General features: G+C 47.7%; 1 protein-coding gene across 1 annotated transcript in view; it reads left to right on the top strand.

Annotated features, from left to right (window-relative positions):
- The first annotated feature begins 379 nt into the window (after positions 1 to 379).
- The window catches only part of TNFRSF21 (TNF receptor superfamily member 21), an 83,211-nt gene continuing 66,273 nt past the window's right edge, over positions 380 to 17,317 (top strand). Inside the window, exon 1 of the mRNA XM_030886908.2 lies at positions 380 to 529. Within this exon, the coding sequence (XP_030742768.2) occupies positions 380 to 529 (150 nt within the window). The remainder of the gene's footprint in view (positions 530 to 17,317) is intronic.

Genomic DNA, 17,317 nt, shown 5'->3' on the forward strand with positions numbered 1-17,317 from the left:
CCGCGCGCTGGGCGCGGGGCGGGTCCCGGGCCGGGGCTGCTGGCAGCGCAGAGTCGGGCTGGCGGGGTTCCTGCGGGGTGCAAGAGCAGCCAGCACCCCCGAGGGCTTGTAAGGGCTCATTTGGGGCTTCTGCAGGGCCCTGCGGGGTTCGGGAACGAAGGGGACTTGTTTTGGCAGCCTGGCTGCGCTGGGGGAGGCGCTAGAGGTGGCCGCCAGGCTCCCTGCGCTTTTCGGGGTCTCACCCCCTGCTCGGCCCACCACGGGGGCCCGCCAGCCCACACTCGCTGGCGGCCGGCCCCTCCGCCTGGTGTGGGACCCAGGCTGCGGCCACCCGCGCCCCGGGCTCCGCGCGGCCGCCGCTTTGTTCAACTGCAGTGTCATGTCGGGATGCTACGGCAGTGGCGAGAGTGGTACCGGGCGCGCGCCGGCCACTGGAGACCGCCGAGTGCCTCGGCGCCTCTCGCTCCCCAGCAGGGCGCCAGCCGCCCGCTCCTCTTGCCCGCCTCCATCTCTCCTCCCTCTTGGCTCGGTGGGTCCCAGTGTCTGCAGGCCAAAAACCCACAGACCCACTCCCAGGCGCCTCAAAAGCGCCGGCACCCAGCCAGCCAGGGCACTGGCACTCAAACGCGGGGGAGGGGAAAAGAGCTACATAAAGGAAGATCAGGTCATTCTCCACTCTGGCCGGTTCCCCAGTTACCTGCGGCTGGGCAGGTGATCCTGCGGTGTGGTGTAGGTTCTTCATCAGCATCTAAGCTGCATCCCCACTGGGGCGTGCTGGGTACCTAGCCTCCCATCATATATCTGGTTAAAGCCTGGATCCATTCCTGACCCAAAACTTATCCCCAACTTCCCCAAGTACCTTATTCTCCTTTGGGGTGACTTTGGTGGAAGAACATTTACGTGAGATGAAACCCTTGTGTCACCTTAAATGCCCATGTCAATCCTTTGGCCCCACAGCCTGGGGAGAGTGGAGATTCTCAGTTAGTAATAATAATAATAATAATAAATAATAAAACAAGAGTCTACCTTCCAGGCAGGGCTACGTAAAGGAAAAGGCAAGGATGCCGGAAACGAATCCTCAAAGGCCCAGGGCCTGGCTAGCCAAGCTCTGCTTAGACCTCAGCGCAGTGCAGTTGCAGTGGTCAGAGCATTCACCGGACAGACACTCTGGGTTCCTGTGTGTGTTTGTTCTAAAAGGAAAGGAGAGAATACAAGTTTGTTGCCCTTAGCATTTCAAGTGTCATAAGTCCCAGTCTCCATTGAGACAAGTATGCCCATTCGTAAGATGGGTAAACACGGGGTCTCTCTCCTGAAAACAAGGGTGATGAATGGTAAGCCTCTTCTGGGTTGTGAACCTTAACTAAACAGTCTTGGCGGGGAGAGAGCTGCATTCTAATCCATGGATCCCATCAGTAGATTTAGATATAGTCCTGAGTTTCCGTCCCCAAGGCTTTAGGTCCGTCGCCTATCACAGCACATGCTTGCCAGGTCCCTCCAACCCATCTGATTAGTACGCACCCATGGAGGCCACTCTCAGATGAACTCGTCCATGCAGGATTCCATTTATTTTTACTTCTTAACATGAGATGTTGTTACCGTTAGGTGCAGTTAAGTGGTTCCGACTCCTAGTGACCTAGCTACAAGAGATCAAAACACTGCCCGGTCCTGCACCATCCCTGCCATCATCGCGATATTCCAGCACATTGTTGCAGACCCTACATCAACCCATCTTGTTGAGGGACTTCCTCATTTTTGCAGACCCTCTACCAAGTGTGATGTCCTTCTCCAAGGACTGGTCCCTCCTGATAGCATGTCCAAAGCATGTGAGACCAAGCCTCACCATCCACGCTTGTAAGGAACCTTCTGGCTGTACTTCTTCCGAGACAGATTTGTTTGTTGCTCCGTCAGCTCACAGTACATTCAGTCTTCCACACCAACACCGTCATTCAAAAGTATCAGTTCTTCAATCTGATTCCTTGTTCTGCTTTCCCAGCACGTAGGAGGCCATCGAAAATGCCATGACTTGGGTCACATGCACCTGCGTCCTCAAAGTGACATCTTTGCTTTTCAACACGTTGGTAGCAGATGTGCCCAATGTAATATATCATTTGATTTCTTGACTGCTGCTTCCATGGGTGTTGAGATAGGTGCTTAAAATAAAAACAAACCCACCACCATCTAGTCGATTCTGATGCATAGAGATGGTATATAGATAAGGTTTCTGAGGCTATAAATCTTTATGGGAGCAAATAGTCTCATCTTTCTTCCATGGAATTGCTGGTGAGTTTGAATCACTGACCTGAGTTGATGCTGACTCAGAGCGACCCTATCGGAGAAGGCAGAACTGCCCTGTGGGTTTCCCCAGACTGGAACTATCGGAGTAGGAAGCCCGGTTGTTCTCCTGAGGAGTGGCTGGCTGGTGGTTTCAAACTGCTGACCTTGCAGTCAGTAGCCCAGCATGTAACTGCTATGACACCAAGGCTCCTAGGACTTAAAATAAGGTTTACATCAAATCAAGGGGTAGGTTGCTTGAAACAAGAACTTTTAGAAAAGGCCCTTTTCGTAAGTCATTAAACTCAGCTTGCTTAAAAGCTGTGCACTGGACTTGCAGGTTGGCTGGCTGAAAAATGAACTTCATCCTGGGACATAGAACTAGTAAAGGGTGTTAGGATTTCTTCTAGTTTTTATTAAAAGGCTCTACTGAAGCCTATGGAATGGGCTGGGTTTGACTCCTTCCTTCTTGGGGTGGCTGAGCATGCGTATGCCTCAGGGTCTTCAAGGACAATGGCCTAACCCCCAGCCAGTGTGGGAAGGGGATGCCCTCTGGCTTCCCATCTTCATTCTGCACGCTCCCATCTTCAGGACAGGCTTTTCTACTGTGTCAGACAACAGTCTCGGCAATGTAGGTACAAAGGTGCTTTACACAATGGATGGATGGATGGATTGTGGTGAGAGTTGAATGAGCCCCTAATAAAATGATTGAAAAAAAAAAAAAGACAGTGGTCTTCCTGAAGCTTTAAGGCTGTTTCTGCCCCAGGGAGTCTTGGCCATGTGAAACGTGCAGAAAGATACCAGTCCTGGAGCCCAGATAAGCACAGCAGAGTGCTGACAACACTGCTGGCTCTAGGTGGGGAGTAGTTAGTGACTGTTCACAGAGGGCATCTAGGGGAAAAACTAACACCTTGATAAATTCTGTGCTTTAATTTTTTTGGCTTTCAGCTGCCCCTTTCCCTTCCAATCCATATATGTGTATAGATATTCAGGTGGGACTGTTATTATTATTTCTTTATGTTTTGTTGTGTCATGACAGGCTCATTAAATCAAAGAGAACTTATTATAAGCTTGAAAAAAATCCCAATATAAATTCTATATAATAACATATTGCATAAAGAGATGATAGCGAGAGCGAGCAATTATCCCGCGCCAGGTTCTTTAGATTCAGTACAGTATTTCACGAAGCAGGTGGTAAGCGTATTCCCTCGATGAGAAAATCTACAGGCCTAAACATTTGTGTGGGTATCCTAGGCCATGCAATGAGCAAACAAATGATGGCTCCGGGGCGGGGCCCGGGGTGCCAGGGTGCTCAGCTCTCGCGCTCCCTCCGTCCTCCTGTGTCCCACTGCCTGTTTCACAACCTCCACCAGCTGGGTGATGAAATGCAGCCGTGGCGGCGGAGACTCACTGGGGGAAAGTTGAGCCTGGTTCGCGGCGGAACCCGACTGAGAATTGCAGGAGAGCCTTCGGAAGGAAGCGTTCTTGCCCCTTGCAGGCCTGTCTTTGGGGAGTGGAGGCACCTGCGTGACAGGAGATTGGAAGACAAAATCTGATGTGTGGCCGGCCAAACGTCTGGAGACAAGATAAATGAGACCCTTAGGCTTGTGCCCGTGTTCAAGGATGACAGTGGACTTGCTCGATGTGATGCAGGGCAGTCGGACAATGTCCTCTTGTTCACAGGGAGCCGGCTCTGGACAGATGTAACATTGACAGGCCATCCGAGGAGCCACAATTGATAAGGAAATGGGTTCTGAAGTTTGGGCAAGGCTCTTCTGTGTGTGGGAACCCTGGTGGCACGGTGTGTCAAGCATTGGGCTGCTAAACCAAAAAACGTCAGTGATTTAAACCCACTGGCCACTCCTCAGGAGAAAGATGAGGCAGTCTGGTTCTGTGGAGATTTATAGCCCCAGAAACCCTGTGGAGCCGTTTACTCTGCCCTGTAGGGTGGCTGTGGGTCGGCAGTGGAGAAGTCTGCATGTTTTATGAAGCAGAGATAAGCGGGCCATTTACTGCACAACCCTGCCTCGTTGTCTGCTTGCCTAGAAAGTACTGTTTGTGTTTGGCAACACCATTGAGACTGGACATCTCGCTGAGTGTTGCCATCTGACCTCTGCTTACAGACGTTCATTCCCTGTTACCTTGACAGTGGACTTAGGTGGACTGGGCAAGCAAGGGGCTTGGCTACTGGGGACTGAAGTCCCAGATCATGTTAGGTTGGGCAAGTGCTGGTTGAACTTTCGAGTTAGCATTTTAACTGAACTTTATCTCAAAAGAGATTGTCCCCTTCCATTTATCCTCAATTCCACAATCTGAGCAGGAAAAACTCAACTGTTCTAGTATCCTGCTTCTTTGTCTTCTTTTGTTGGTTATTTCTTTTGGTTGGTGTGGAAAAGAGACTCGATTGTGGAAGTGCTTTATTTTTGGTGTCAACAAGCCTTCATGGAGCACCCTTCCTGAGCCAGGCACTGTCCTGGGCTGGGATGTGTTTGAATGTGGATCTTGTCCCCAAGGTACAATTTATTCGATTACTTAACATCTACATGGTCATCAGGACTGCTGGTTCGAGGTTCCATTGCTTATGTTTAATCAGTGGGAGAATGGACAGCACAAAGCTGTTTTGCAAGTCCGAGAAAGCTAACGCTCCCCCAGCTCAGGATAATGGAGCTCGGACCTGAGGGCCATCGGACAGTGACATCATCGAGGGCATGGCGGAAGCAGAGCCTGCACCGCAATGTGGGGTCCTGCCCGACACCGGGAGCCTCCTATCGCTCCAGCCAGAAGGCGAGACCGGGCTCCGGGTGTCTTCTTGGGCTGTGTCTGAAAACATATTCCTGTAATACGGTTGAACCTGCCTCAGGTCCCATCCACAGCAGAGAAACTTCCAGTGTTAATAAACCACGCAAGCCAACCAAATAAGCAAGCAGGAAGTGCCTTACACTAGGACTCATCCTACTATAAGTTGGGAGGAAAAGCGGGGACTAAATGGATGTGTTTGGCTACTTCTCTAAAGATGGTTAGTTTGAACATATTCAGCAGCACCACGGGAGCAAGGTCTGGCAATCCGCTCCTGTAAAGGCAACAGCCAAGAAAATCCAGTGGAGCAGTGCCACTGTGTTACACGAGAGCATTATAGCCATCATGGACTCACTGGCACCAACGGGCTGAGTTTGGATCGAGTCTATCATCAAGCTGGTGAAGCTAAAGCATCAAACCTGGCCAACCCCCTGGCCTTAGAGCTGCATGCAGAGCGACCCTGTAGGACAGGGTAGGATTGCCCCTGTGGGTTTCCAAGACTGTCACTCTTTACAGGAGCCTCGAGCCCTGTCTTTCTCCTGAGGAGCGGCTGGTGGTGTCAAACTGCTGGCCTTGCAGTTAGCAGCCCAGTGCATAACCACGATGCCAGCAAGCCTCCTACTTAGTGCCACAGATTCCAGAACAGTTGTCAGATGGCTCCTGTGTCCAAGCGTGCCCTTAGGGACTGGAACTGTAGGTGTGAAGCACTGAGCTGGCTGTGGCGGGCATGGCATAGATCAGAGCGAGGTGACGTCACCCTTCTCACGCTGCCTCATTTGCAAAGATGGGAGGTAAAGCTCTCTGCTGGCGCCATAGGCAAGGTTCAGATTGGTATCCCTCAGGCCCTTCATAAAGCATGTCAGCTATAATTGACTTAAGCTAAGGTTATTAGCTTTTTTCTTTCTTTGGGTGACGGGAAATGGTCAGATGCATCATCAGACTGTTCAGGGACCAATATGAATTGAGTGGCTTTTTCTTGCCCAAACGGCACTGCCGATTTTCCAGTAAGCCTGGTCGCCCTGCTGGCTTCTTCCTCCGAGCAAGCCTGGCAAACTCCAGTGATGTCATGCTTCCTGCAACTTCCTAACTCACACAGAGGAGCAGCCCAGCGGTCTCCCGAAAACCTTCTGGCCAGGTACATGGGGGCTACAAAGTGTTCATGGAACAATGGGATGAAAAGGTAATGGAATTTCCCCATGAACTTCTGGAAGCCTCCTGGGCCTTCTGTTTGAGAGAATGGAGCCCAAAGCCACAGTGGGACTCAGCTTTGCCCCCAGAGTCCAAACTGTAGTTGGCATTCGAGGGAGGTGGGGCTTTGTTACTGCTGCTGCTGAGCAGTTGCTATTCTTTTGAAATAGGGCTGAGACCATGAACAAATACTGGCCTTGCCAGTGTTTGTATTTGTATTTTTACATATATATACATGTAAAAATGTCCACCGGGTCTCAGCTGGCTCGTGTGCTGCCACCTGGCTCTCCCACCATCACCCATTTCCAGCCCAAGGGGAGAGACGTTTGGCCAGAGGAGCAAATGTCAATGGGCTGGTGCAGGACCAGGGGCTGGCGAGGGGTGGGGCTCACTGAGATATAAGCCATGATTTCCAAGAAGTAAGTGATGTCTTGTCCCTTGAGGGGTGTCCACCGGCCACTTGGGATGGGCCATTCGCCTCCATTCAGTGGCTCTCTGGGAGTTTCTTTTGGAGACAACCGATGTTGTCAGTGCTGGGAAAGGCAGGCTCAGAAGGACCTCACTTGGGGCCAGGGTGTCTGGGCTGAGGGTAGGTGAGTGGGCAGGCACCGAGCTATAGGCCGTTTTCTCTGGAATATTTAAAAATGATGTCCTAAGGTTTTTTCCTAAAGTATATGTATATTTTAATGGAGGTGGGCTCTGCCAGCTAATGGGGCAGCTCTTCCTAGAGTTTTTCACATGCTTCATTTCATGCTCTCCCACCAGAACAGCCTTATGGGAGGAACCCTGGTGGCATAGTGGTTACAGCCCTGGAGTGCTAACCTGAAGGTGGGCAGTTCAAACCTACCAGCCACTTCTTGGGAAAAACGATGTGTCAGACTCCTTCCGTACAGATCACAGCCTGGGCAATCCTATTGGGCAGTTCTTGTGCGTCCCAAAGGGTCACTATGAACTGGAATTGGCTCGTTGCCAATACGTTTGGCATAAGTTTTTGTTTAATAGTCCCAAAGAAAAAAGGTCCCAGCAGTGTAATGGTTAAGAGTTTGACCACTCAGCAAGAGGTGGACAGTTCAAACTCATCCAGTGACTTTATGGGAGAGAGACGTGGTGATCTATTTGCATAAAGATTGTAACCTAGAAATCTTTCTGGGGTAATTCTACTATGAATCAAAATTCAGTCGTATGCTTCACACCAACAATAAGATAGAAGCAAAAGGAGTTTCCACGCAAATCGCTAACTTGCTCACTGCCAACAGAAAAGCTGAAGGTTTGTGCTCTCTCAGAGGGCCACTGGAAGAAAGGCCTGGTGATCTACTATCCTCTGAATTGGCCACTGAAAAGCCTATGGAGCAAAATTCTCTTCTGACATGGATGAGATCACTGGGAGTTGTACTCTACTCACGGTCAACTAAAGATAGTACAAAGGCAGTCCTTGTGATACCAACAATGTACATGCCCAGCTGTTGTCTGAAGACCCCAATCTTTCAAGACTCCCAGTCTGTGTGGTTGTAACATCAGCCCCATTTTACAGATGGACAGGCAAAGGAAGCTTAAGAGAGGTTATGGTCACGCAGCTGGTGACTGCTCTAAAGGAGATTCAAATCTAGGTCAAGGTGGCTTGGTACACCCTGCTCTTTCTGCCAAGTTGTGGGTAAGGAATGGGCCGCCTTAATTGACCAGAAGTTTGTTTCCTGTTACAGGAAGGCTTTTCCCGATGGGTTGGATGTTGTCTTTGCAGCCAATGAGCGGTTCTGCTCCAGGATGGTGCTAGGAGGTTAAGTCAGAGTAACCTGTGTACTCGGATCGAAAGGGGAGGGCGTGGAGTCATTGGCACGCATTTTCCTATGGTGTGATTCTGGCGGGCAATGGTGCCATGGGGAAGATGGAAAGATACTCCCGCAAACTGAAATGTTATAAATAGGGAGTGGATGCTTTGCTTTTCTGCTACTTGGGTCATTTTGAAAAATATTTGCTTAGTGAGTAAGAGTGTGGCATGGCTTCTGCTTAGCAAAGGAGTTTCAATACACTTGCCCTGAGAAATTCGGGGGCTTCTTAATTATTTGCGTAGCTTGCATCATGTGATGATATGATTCCTTTGGCTAACATTTCATTTCAGGTCTCATAGAAACTGGTGTAATGTCATGATATGAGTGGGCTCACAGGTGTGGTGTTTGTATGTGACCTATCAGAGGGCTACACGTCTTCTTTACCCACATGGCGTGTTTTGAGTCATCATCCAATTGAGGGCAAGTGGTTTACAGATTGTTGACACTGAGGAGCATGCCGAAGGGTGAAGGCTGAGAAGAACTGATTGAATCCTTCCTTGATTCTGGAAAAGATGTTAGAGTGCTGGTCTCTCAAAGCACCTTTGAGACAAAAATCACCATCTGGTTTCATTCTAGTTACAGCCAGATCAGGCTAGGCAGGATTAGAAGAGGTGCGGAGGACTGAACAGGGAGAATGATATTCATAGACAAATGAGATAGGTTTGCGGATGAATTTGCCTGCTTATGATTATTTATTCATCCTTGCTCTTTCAGTACAACTCACAGGCGAGGGTCTCTTCTTGGCTTTAAATCTTTTCAAGCCCTGACTTTTTTTTCAAGCCTTGGCTTTAAATCTTTTCAAGCTATTTTCTTGGTGTGTACTTGGTCCAAGAGAACTAAGAAGAATGGATGCACAAGGTCTGTGTGTTCTCTCTTCATTTAGAATGCACAGGGGCCAGTGTTGTCATTCCGTTTCATTTCGTTCACAGACAACAGACCAGGCACGTGCTAGTCATTTTTGTTTTTCTGGCTCAGTGTCCCGGCACATGGTAGTTAAGCGATAAATGGTTGTTGAATGAATTCCAGAAGGGTCTTTAAACTAGTTGCTGTTCATTATAGACAAGACATTATACCATCAAGTTGAAGGGCAGCTGGAACTTGAGCTATCCATCTCCGTTTTTTGATCTACAACTCAAGAGGATTTGAATTGTTGAGAAAGAACACGCCGGATCTAAGCAAGTTGGTAGGCTAGCAGGAGCTAGTGGATATGGAATTCTTTTTGTGTGTCTTCCTGATTCGCTTTTTTCCTTTAGCAGTGTACAGACATTCATGCACAGCTAAAACGGATGTGTGTGTGCCTGCTTGCGTTCTGTTTTTCTGTGTAGCTATTTTCTGTTGTGTTTTTTTCATTCAATGGATAAATATTTATGGTGCCTCTACTAAATCTCAGATGTTGTTAGAGTCTGTGAGTATGATACAAGACTATTCATGCTCCCTACCTCTTGCAATTCATAGTTTATCAAGGAAGACAGAAGGAGTAACATTTAAGAAAGAGCCAGCCATGAGATCGCAGAAGGAAGAGTCTCTCAGTCTGAGGAAACAGCACATGAAATTGTCCAGAAATAAGAAAGAATCTACACAGTCAGGGCATGAAAAGAAGCACATTGTGGATGGTGCTTCGTAACTGAAGGGAGCGAGTGGGTGGGTAATAAACTGCTTGAGGTTAAAGAGTCAGGCAAGGACCAGATCCAGATCTTCGACCAGATCATGTCTAAGGCATGAAGTGCTGGGATATCACTCAAGTGCAGTGGGAAGTAGGTTTCGGATAGAACTCGAATTGAGTTTTCTAGAAAGATCGCTTTTGTTGCTGTTTGGAGAATGGATCAGAAAGGGGCGGCATGAAAGCAAGACTTCTTATTGTCATTGGAACCCCAGGTGACAGATTTAGAATGACCGCCTAGTAGGCTGTAATCCCTCACAGGAACAAGCCCTGGTAACACTGGGCGTTGAGGGATTGGACTGCCACCATCAAGGCTGAAATTCAACCCTGGGAAAAAGACGAGTCGGTCTGCTCCCGTAAAGATTTATAATCTCAGAAAAGCTAGGTAAGATTCTACGCGTCAGGATCAATTGGATGGCAGTGGGCTTTAAAAATAAAGTCATTATAGGTGTAGATCACCTATGGGTCCTTTCTCGCGTGGAACCACGGGGTGGGCTCTCACTAGCAACCTTTTAGTTAGCAGCCTAGCAGGTAACCAGTGTGACATCAGGACCCCTAGAATCCAGAGGTCTGTTGGAGTCTTTTGAAGTAGTTTAGGAAGAGCTGATGGTTCTGGGGTAGTGTCAGTGAGAGTGAGCAAGCTTGCTGGGCAGAGCTGAGGGATTTTGGAGGATGACTGACAGCCTGCTGATGGTGAGGATACGAAGGGTTGAAAAAAAGCAGTTATCAAGACTGACGCTGATCTTCCTCGCTTGATCTCTCAATGGATTTCTCCCTTTTTACAGATAAAATGAGTGCTCTTTGAACGGAAGGCTGGGAGAGGAGTGAGTGGGACAGGGGAGTCTGACATATTTGGGTTTTTAGCGAAATCTGAGATGCCTTCATGGCGTGCCACTTGAATGAGCAGTCTTGCTCTGGCAGCCAGCGTGTTGGGCCACCTTCTGTTGTCCAATGCTTGGGTGGTATTAATGAAGTTGTCACTGTTCAAACCAATTCCCCTTTCCTTTTGGGCCATTTCCATGTGATGTATTCCCCAACGTGGAAGTGCCAGGTTCAAGGAAATGAATGAATGGTTTTATGGGTCTTGTTGTATATTGCCAGATTGTGTTCCAAAAGGCTGAATTAATTTATAGTGCCATCAGCAACTTACAAATGTGCCTTCCACGCCACAAGCCTGCCAAGCCTGGGTTTATGTGTGCTGCTTTAATATAGGTATGCAAAGTTTCTTTGTGGTGGAAGTTTGCATTGTTATAAACTTAACTGCATAATGATTGACTTTGAAATCCCTCATGAAGTCACTATTGAGTGGAATTTCTTTTAATCTCATTTGCATCAATTTTTCATATGTTTTAGATTTTATGGATTTATGAGCTGTGAATGGCATTTGTTTTCACATTCAATGTTATGATATTTAATAGTATCAAAAAGTTAGATTTGTATATTTAACCCCTTAGCTTTTTTTCCTTATCGATCTGTTCCTGTAAAGATTTATAGTCTCGGACACTCTATATAAGGTCTCTATATGTCAATCCTAGTCATCCTATAGGGTAGGATAGTTCCCTCCGCCACGCCCCACCCCATGGTTTTTTGAGACTATAACTCATTATAAGAGTAGAAAATCTTATCTTTCTTCCAAAGAACAGCTGGTGGTTTTGAACCGGTGACCCTGTGGTTAGAAGCCCAAGGCATAACCACTGCATCACAAGGGCTCCTATGAGTGGGAGTCCACTCAATGGCAGGGAGTTTGGAATTTCGGCTCTTAACTGACTCGAAGGCAGTGAGGTGGGTTTGCTCTGGCTTTTGCTCTCTCTTGTGTCTGAGACTTTTTGTTGCTCCTGTCCCTTCGTTTTCCTGGAATGGATCGTTGTCTTTTTACAGATGAAATGAGTGTGCTTATTTGCTTTGAAGTGTTGGGATCATTGATTTTTCTGGACTTCAGTGCCAGGTTTGTGGTGAAGACTACATTGGGGCGTGTTACATGCAGTTCATGTCCATTGCTTGAGGAAAGGTTTGTATGACCAAATACATTTGTGAAATGAGGGGTTCAACCAAGTCTGTGCTCTGCAGCCCTTCTGCAGGGCTTTCTGGATTCACCCACGTTGTTGTTAGATACCACTGGTGTCAACTCATCGTGGTCCCGTGTGACAGAGTGGAACTGCCCCTAAGGTTTCCTAGACAGTGGGAGGAAAGATCCAGCAGTCCCATAAGATGAAATCCTCGGGAACGCTGACCACCCGCAGGTGTACCATAGGGCAGTGCTACTCTGCCCGTTCCAGTCCCTGTGAGTCAGAATCCATTCGCGACACACAACAACTATCATTACAGAAACAGATCGCCAGACCTTTCTGCCCTTTAGCTACTAAATGGCTTTGAAGCACCAAACCTGATCAGTAGGGGCAGAATCCTTAATCTTCACCACCAGGCCCCTTATTTTTATTGTGCTTTCAGGATAGAGGGCTATCTTCAGGATGCTCTCTTAAATTTTTGAGATCAGGGATGGTTCAACTCAGCCAGATGGTTTATATTTTCAATGATGTGGGTCATTTGATCTTAACTCTACCTTTGTACCGCAAAGCAGCCCTGGGTAGGAACTAGGGGAATGGGTGTGACAGGGTTCCAATAAATCTTTATTTGTGGACACTGACATTTGAATTTCCTATCATTGTCATGCTTCCCCACATGCTATTCTTCTTTCGGTCTTTCCCCTCATATGTTCTTAGTTCCTAGCTCATACAAAATAGGCAGCCCTTGGGGGTTGACCATCCTTGTAGTAAGAGCCCTGGTGGTATAGTGAGTTATGGACTGGGCTACGGACTGCAGGATCAGCAGTGAGAATCTTCCTGTTGCCCTGTGGGAGAATGTTGTGACTTCCTGTTCCTGTAAAGGTTCATCATCTTGGAATTCCAAAGGGCATAATTCTACTGGGCATAGTAAAGGCTCACTATGAATCAGAATCAACTCAATGGCAGTGACTTTGGTGTTTCAGTTCTGTATTAGAGCGTAGATTTATTAACATTTTGTAGAATTAAAGGAGACTTCCTCTGGAAAGTGCTCATTTACATTCTGCTCCACTTGTCCAACGTCTTCTTATTAATAGTACATTCTTGTCCTCTTTCATTTTCTCTTTTGCTCTATACTAAGTATGTTTTATACTTATTTTTGAAGATGCCAATTGGCCCTTTTTATCTTCTACATTGTTGCTCTGCACTCTGTTTCATTGGTTTGTTGTGTAGTATGCTTTTAATGAAAGGATCCCTGATAGTATAGTGGGTTATGAGTTGGGCTGCTTACCTCAAAGTCAGTAGTTCGCAACCCACGACCACTGTACACGAGAAATATGAGGCTATTTGTCCCTGTAAAGATTTACAGCCTTGAAACCCTTATCAGGTTGTTATGAGTCAGAATTGACTCGATGGCAGTGAGTTATGCTCTTAATCTCGTGTATCTGAAATTCCTAAGGAATTGGATATTTCTCAGAGATTGGATATTTGCTCTGTAAAGGGGATGATCTAATTTCAAGAGAATGAAGCTACAACAATACAAGGGGATGATAATGAAAAGAACTAACATGTATGGGCACTTACTATGTGCCCCATAGTGACCCGGTACTTGTGGGAATCTACTTGCTGGCAGTGAGTTTGGGGTTTTGAACTGTGTGTCAGACCCTTGGTGGCTCCGTAAGTTAAACGCTGGGCAAGGTTAGCTGGTTTGAAAGGGAGAGAAATTAGGCTCTCTGTTCCCATGGAAGCCGGATGGGGGCAGTTCTCTTCTGTCTTTTAGGGTTCCTAGAGTCAAATCAAAATGATAGCAGTGAGCTTATAGGATGTATCAGGCATGTTCTACCTGCATTACACGTTCTCAAAACAATTTTATGAGAGTAGATATTTGGATTATCTCCATTATATAAAGAGGAAACTGAGGCACAGAGCTGAGCTGCTTGCCTTATAGAGCCGGGCAGACCCAATAAACGTCAAACTCAAAATAGGCGGTGCTGATATTTTCACGCTGACCTTGCTGTTCCGAATGATGTGTCCTTGGTTTGTTTTGGTTTATCAGCTCTTCTGCCTGTCAGTAATGATGGGCACAGAGGAATATTTCCCTATACCTAGCCCAGTCGTAAGGAGCCCTGGTGGCTTTGTCATGGTAAGCATTGGATTGCTAAGGGTAAGGTGGGAAGTTCAAACCCACCTCCCTCTCCTCGGGAGCTAGATGAGACAATCTACTCTCATAACGATTTACAGCCTTGGAATTTCCATATATGATTGCTAGGAGGTGGGTCACCGTGGGTTTTTATCCTAACCATAAGGTGATGGGGACAGTTCTACTCAAGCCCATAGGGTCTCGAGGATAGGAACTGATTTTACAGCACTGTGTGTTTTGAATCGCATTTGGGTTGAATATAATGCCACCAATGAGCGACGTGTTCTGAACACCTCTGTGTAGACGGAGGTCTTAGCCGCAGAGATAGTCACTGCAGACGAGAAAAGAGGTGCATCTGAGCTCCAAGGACTGCCATCACCTGCATTGCAGCTTCCAGGGAAAACAGGCTCCTCCTGCCCGGTGGTTCTCCCCCCACCCCCCCCACCCCCAATGACGGTCCCTGTGCTTGCCTCCTTCCCCACATAGAGATCGCATATTTTGCCTGCTTGAAAAACTGGCCCTGGCTTCTGCCCTAGTAACAGAAGATGGTTTGGGTGTTTGTTTTGGGGTGGTGGTTTTCCAATCAAAGGGGCTTGTAGGAAGTGCAGGAGTTGATTGGTCAGTTATGTAACATCACTGCAACCAGTTATGTGTGTATTCTGTGGAAGGCTTATCCTTGAAGCTTTCCTCTTCATGTATCCCCCACTCCCCAGCGCTAAAGCATTTCCGGCAGCCATTGCCTTCATATTACAAAGTTAACAAGAGACGCACAATAAAATGGTCAGAAATTCTGGGGGGTGCTAGCTTTTCTTGCCTTTTGATCATGTGTGACAGTTGCCGCCTTTTTATTTTCAGAGTTTCCTTGGAAAAGCTGAGCTTGGTGCAGTAGTTGGGGAGTGAAAGCTCTGCAGCAGGCTCACAGCAGCCTCCCTGCTTGTCCATTGGAAACACTCACGACAGCATCGCTGCCTTGAGGTGGCTCACTTTATATTCTAAGAAAACATTCTTAGAGCTTGATAGGGAACAAGAATGACATAAGTATGGCATCATGGTACATTGCAAGACTTATTTTTTATGGTTGTGGCCATGGAATGGGAGTTGTAAAGATGAGATTCAATATTCTAGCATGTAGTAGCACTTCGGTGCTTCTTCCCTCCATCTGGGTTCAGGAGTAGCAGGGACAGGACAGAGTGGGTGCTGACGGCCCTAAACCAGCCTATCTAGTCAGTACCTCAGAACAGGGGTGGGAACATCTGGCCTTTGGGTCAAAATAGCCCTCCCCCCCCCCCAAATCATCAATACCAGCTAATACCATATACCTCATGAAAGAGAAGTGGTTTCAGCCTTCACATTTAGGGTGAGTTAATGAAATGTTTGACCAAATATAGCACGCTAATTTTTAAGTTGATAATTTTGTATGGCTGGCAAATAATGTTACAAATATCCAAATGACCCTTGACAGAAAAAGGGGTCCCTGCCCCTACTTTAGAGCTACCTCTTCCCTCCTCTGAAAACTGCTTTGTCCTGATCTGTGTCTCTCAGTAGTATGTAGAGGACACCTGTATTCCGTAGACATTGGGATAGTGCAGGGCACGGATATTGCAATACCTAAGTGAAATGGACTAAATAACTGACATGTAAACTAGAAGGAGCCTACCTAGATAACTTCTGGAGAATAATATCTTTATACCCTGCTTACTTCTAAGCACAAAGTTGGTATAATCTTTTTTTATTTTAAAAGAAGGAGTTGTTGTCTAGGGTCCGTTGCTGAGCATCACTCCCGTGAGTCAGTGGTGGGACTGAAAGCCGAGTGATGCCTTCGGGGTCTTTGGAGATGAGCTGAACTATCTGCTTGGGCATCGGAGGGTCCCCAGAGGGCTCTACGTCTTCACAATCTGTGGCTATTATTTTGGGGGCTCTCCTTTATCACACTTGGTTTCATTGTCTGTGCTTGTCTTCAGCAACCTCCTCCTCCACCACCCATTCATTTGCTGCTTCTCATTATGTATGGTCTGCAAAGCCTTTCATTTAAGCAAGAAATGCTTGCCAGGAATCTCATGAATCAGGTGCTGTCCTTGAAGGCTCCCATAGTGATCAGCCTGTCAAGTAGACCCGACCCTTAGCCTCACGGAGCTTGTGATAAAAATACACGTCACACAGAGAGGTATGAAATGATGGTGGCCGTATAGGCAAAACCCCACAATTTCAGAAATGGGAATGAAGAGAGATTGTGGAATCCGTTTAACATCGGGAGAAGCAGAGATTCAGAGGCAGTCCCTTCACTGATAGAGTTTACCTTTCATGTGCAGTCGCATGGGAAGCCACTGAGAGGATGACAGGGTCCGACAGGGGGTGAGTTGGGGTGGGGGTGAAGAAAGGAAGCCGGGAACTCAGCCGTCATTGCTAGTCTGTCAGAGGCAGTCCGTCTGAAGCTTCCAGTAATTGAGCTCCCGGGGCTTGCAGTTTTTCCTGTTTCTTTTGACTGCTCAGAGCAGGGGTTGATGGATTTTTTTGTTTTGTTTTGTTTTTGTATCAATGGCCTCATAGAAAGCATATGTTTTAAGTTTATGAGCCATGCAGCAACTATTCCAGCTGCGTGTATAGCCTGAAAACCATCTGTTGTTGTGTGCCCACTTGTGGATTCCAACTCACAGTCAGCCTCTTGGACAGAGTATGACTGCCTCATAGGTTGCTCAGGTTGTAACGGGCGGCATAGTGTGTTATGAGTTGCCCTGCGAACTGCAAGGTCAGCAGTTCAAACCCACCAGCCGTCTCAGACAAGGCTGCCTGTTCCCGTAACGAATGACGGCCTAGAAACCCCACAAGGGCAGTTCCACTCTTTCCTACAGGGCTGCCGGGAGGCGGAGTCAACCTGATGGGAATGAATTTTGTTTGGTTTGCGTGTTCAGCAAGGAGTTTCTGGGATCATGGCCATCAGACACGAAGCGCAGGAAAATCTCCATAACTCCTAAAGGAATTCCACCAAGGGGGAAGCCAGAGCTCAACATAAAAGCTAAGTGCACTGAAGTTTCTTAAAGTTGGGGCTTGTAGGCTCAGAGGCGACAAGGGGGGAGGCAGCGCAGTCCCCTATATGAAGGTCAGCAACACCGCAAGGCTGTTCATGAACCCCCTTCACCACTGACCAGTGACCCCGCCGCATCGATGCCCTCCTCGCCCGGCTGCACAAACGCACTAGCGGACACTCCCTGACCCTCATCGTAGAAAGACTCCTTCCGGGCCCCTGCTCCCACCCAGCCAGCCTCATGGCTGACCTCTCCAGCCTCTGGTGGCCCTGCATGGATAGCAGACGGCTTGATGCAGATATCCTCGCTACCCAGCACAGATGTCCCTTTCAAGCAAATACTTGATCCCTTCTTCCCTTTTTCTTTTTCCCTTCTCTGGTGCACCCCCCCAACCCCCCAGGGACAAACCACAG

This window comes from Echinops telfairi, unplaced genomic scaffold, assembly GCF_000313985.2.
Source record: "Echinops telfairi isolate 266 unplaced genomic scaffold, ASM31398v2 ScPeMD7_3533;HRSCAF=4204_1, whole genome shotgun sequence".
Taxonomy (NCBI): Eukaryota; Metazoa; Chordata; class Mammalia; order Afrosoricida; family Tenrecidae; genus Echinops; species Echinops telfairi.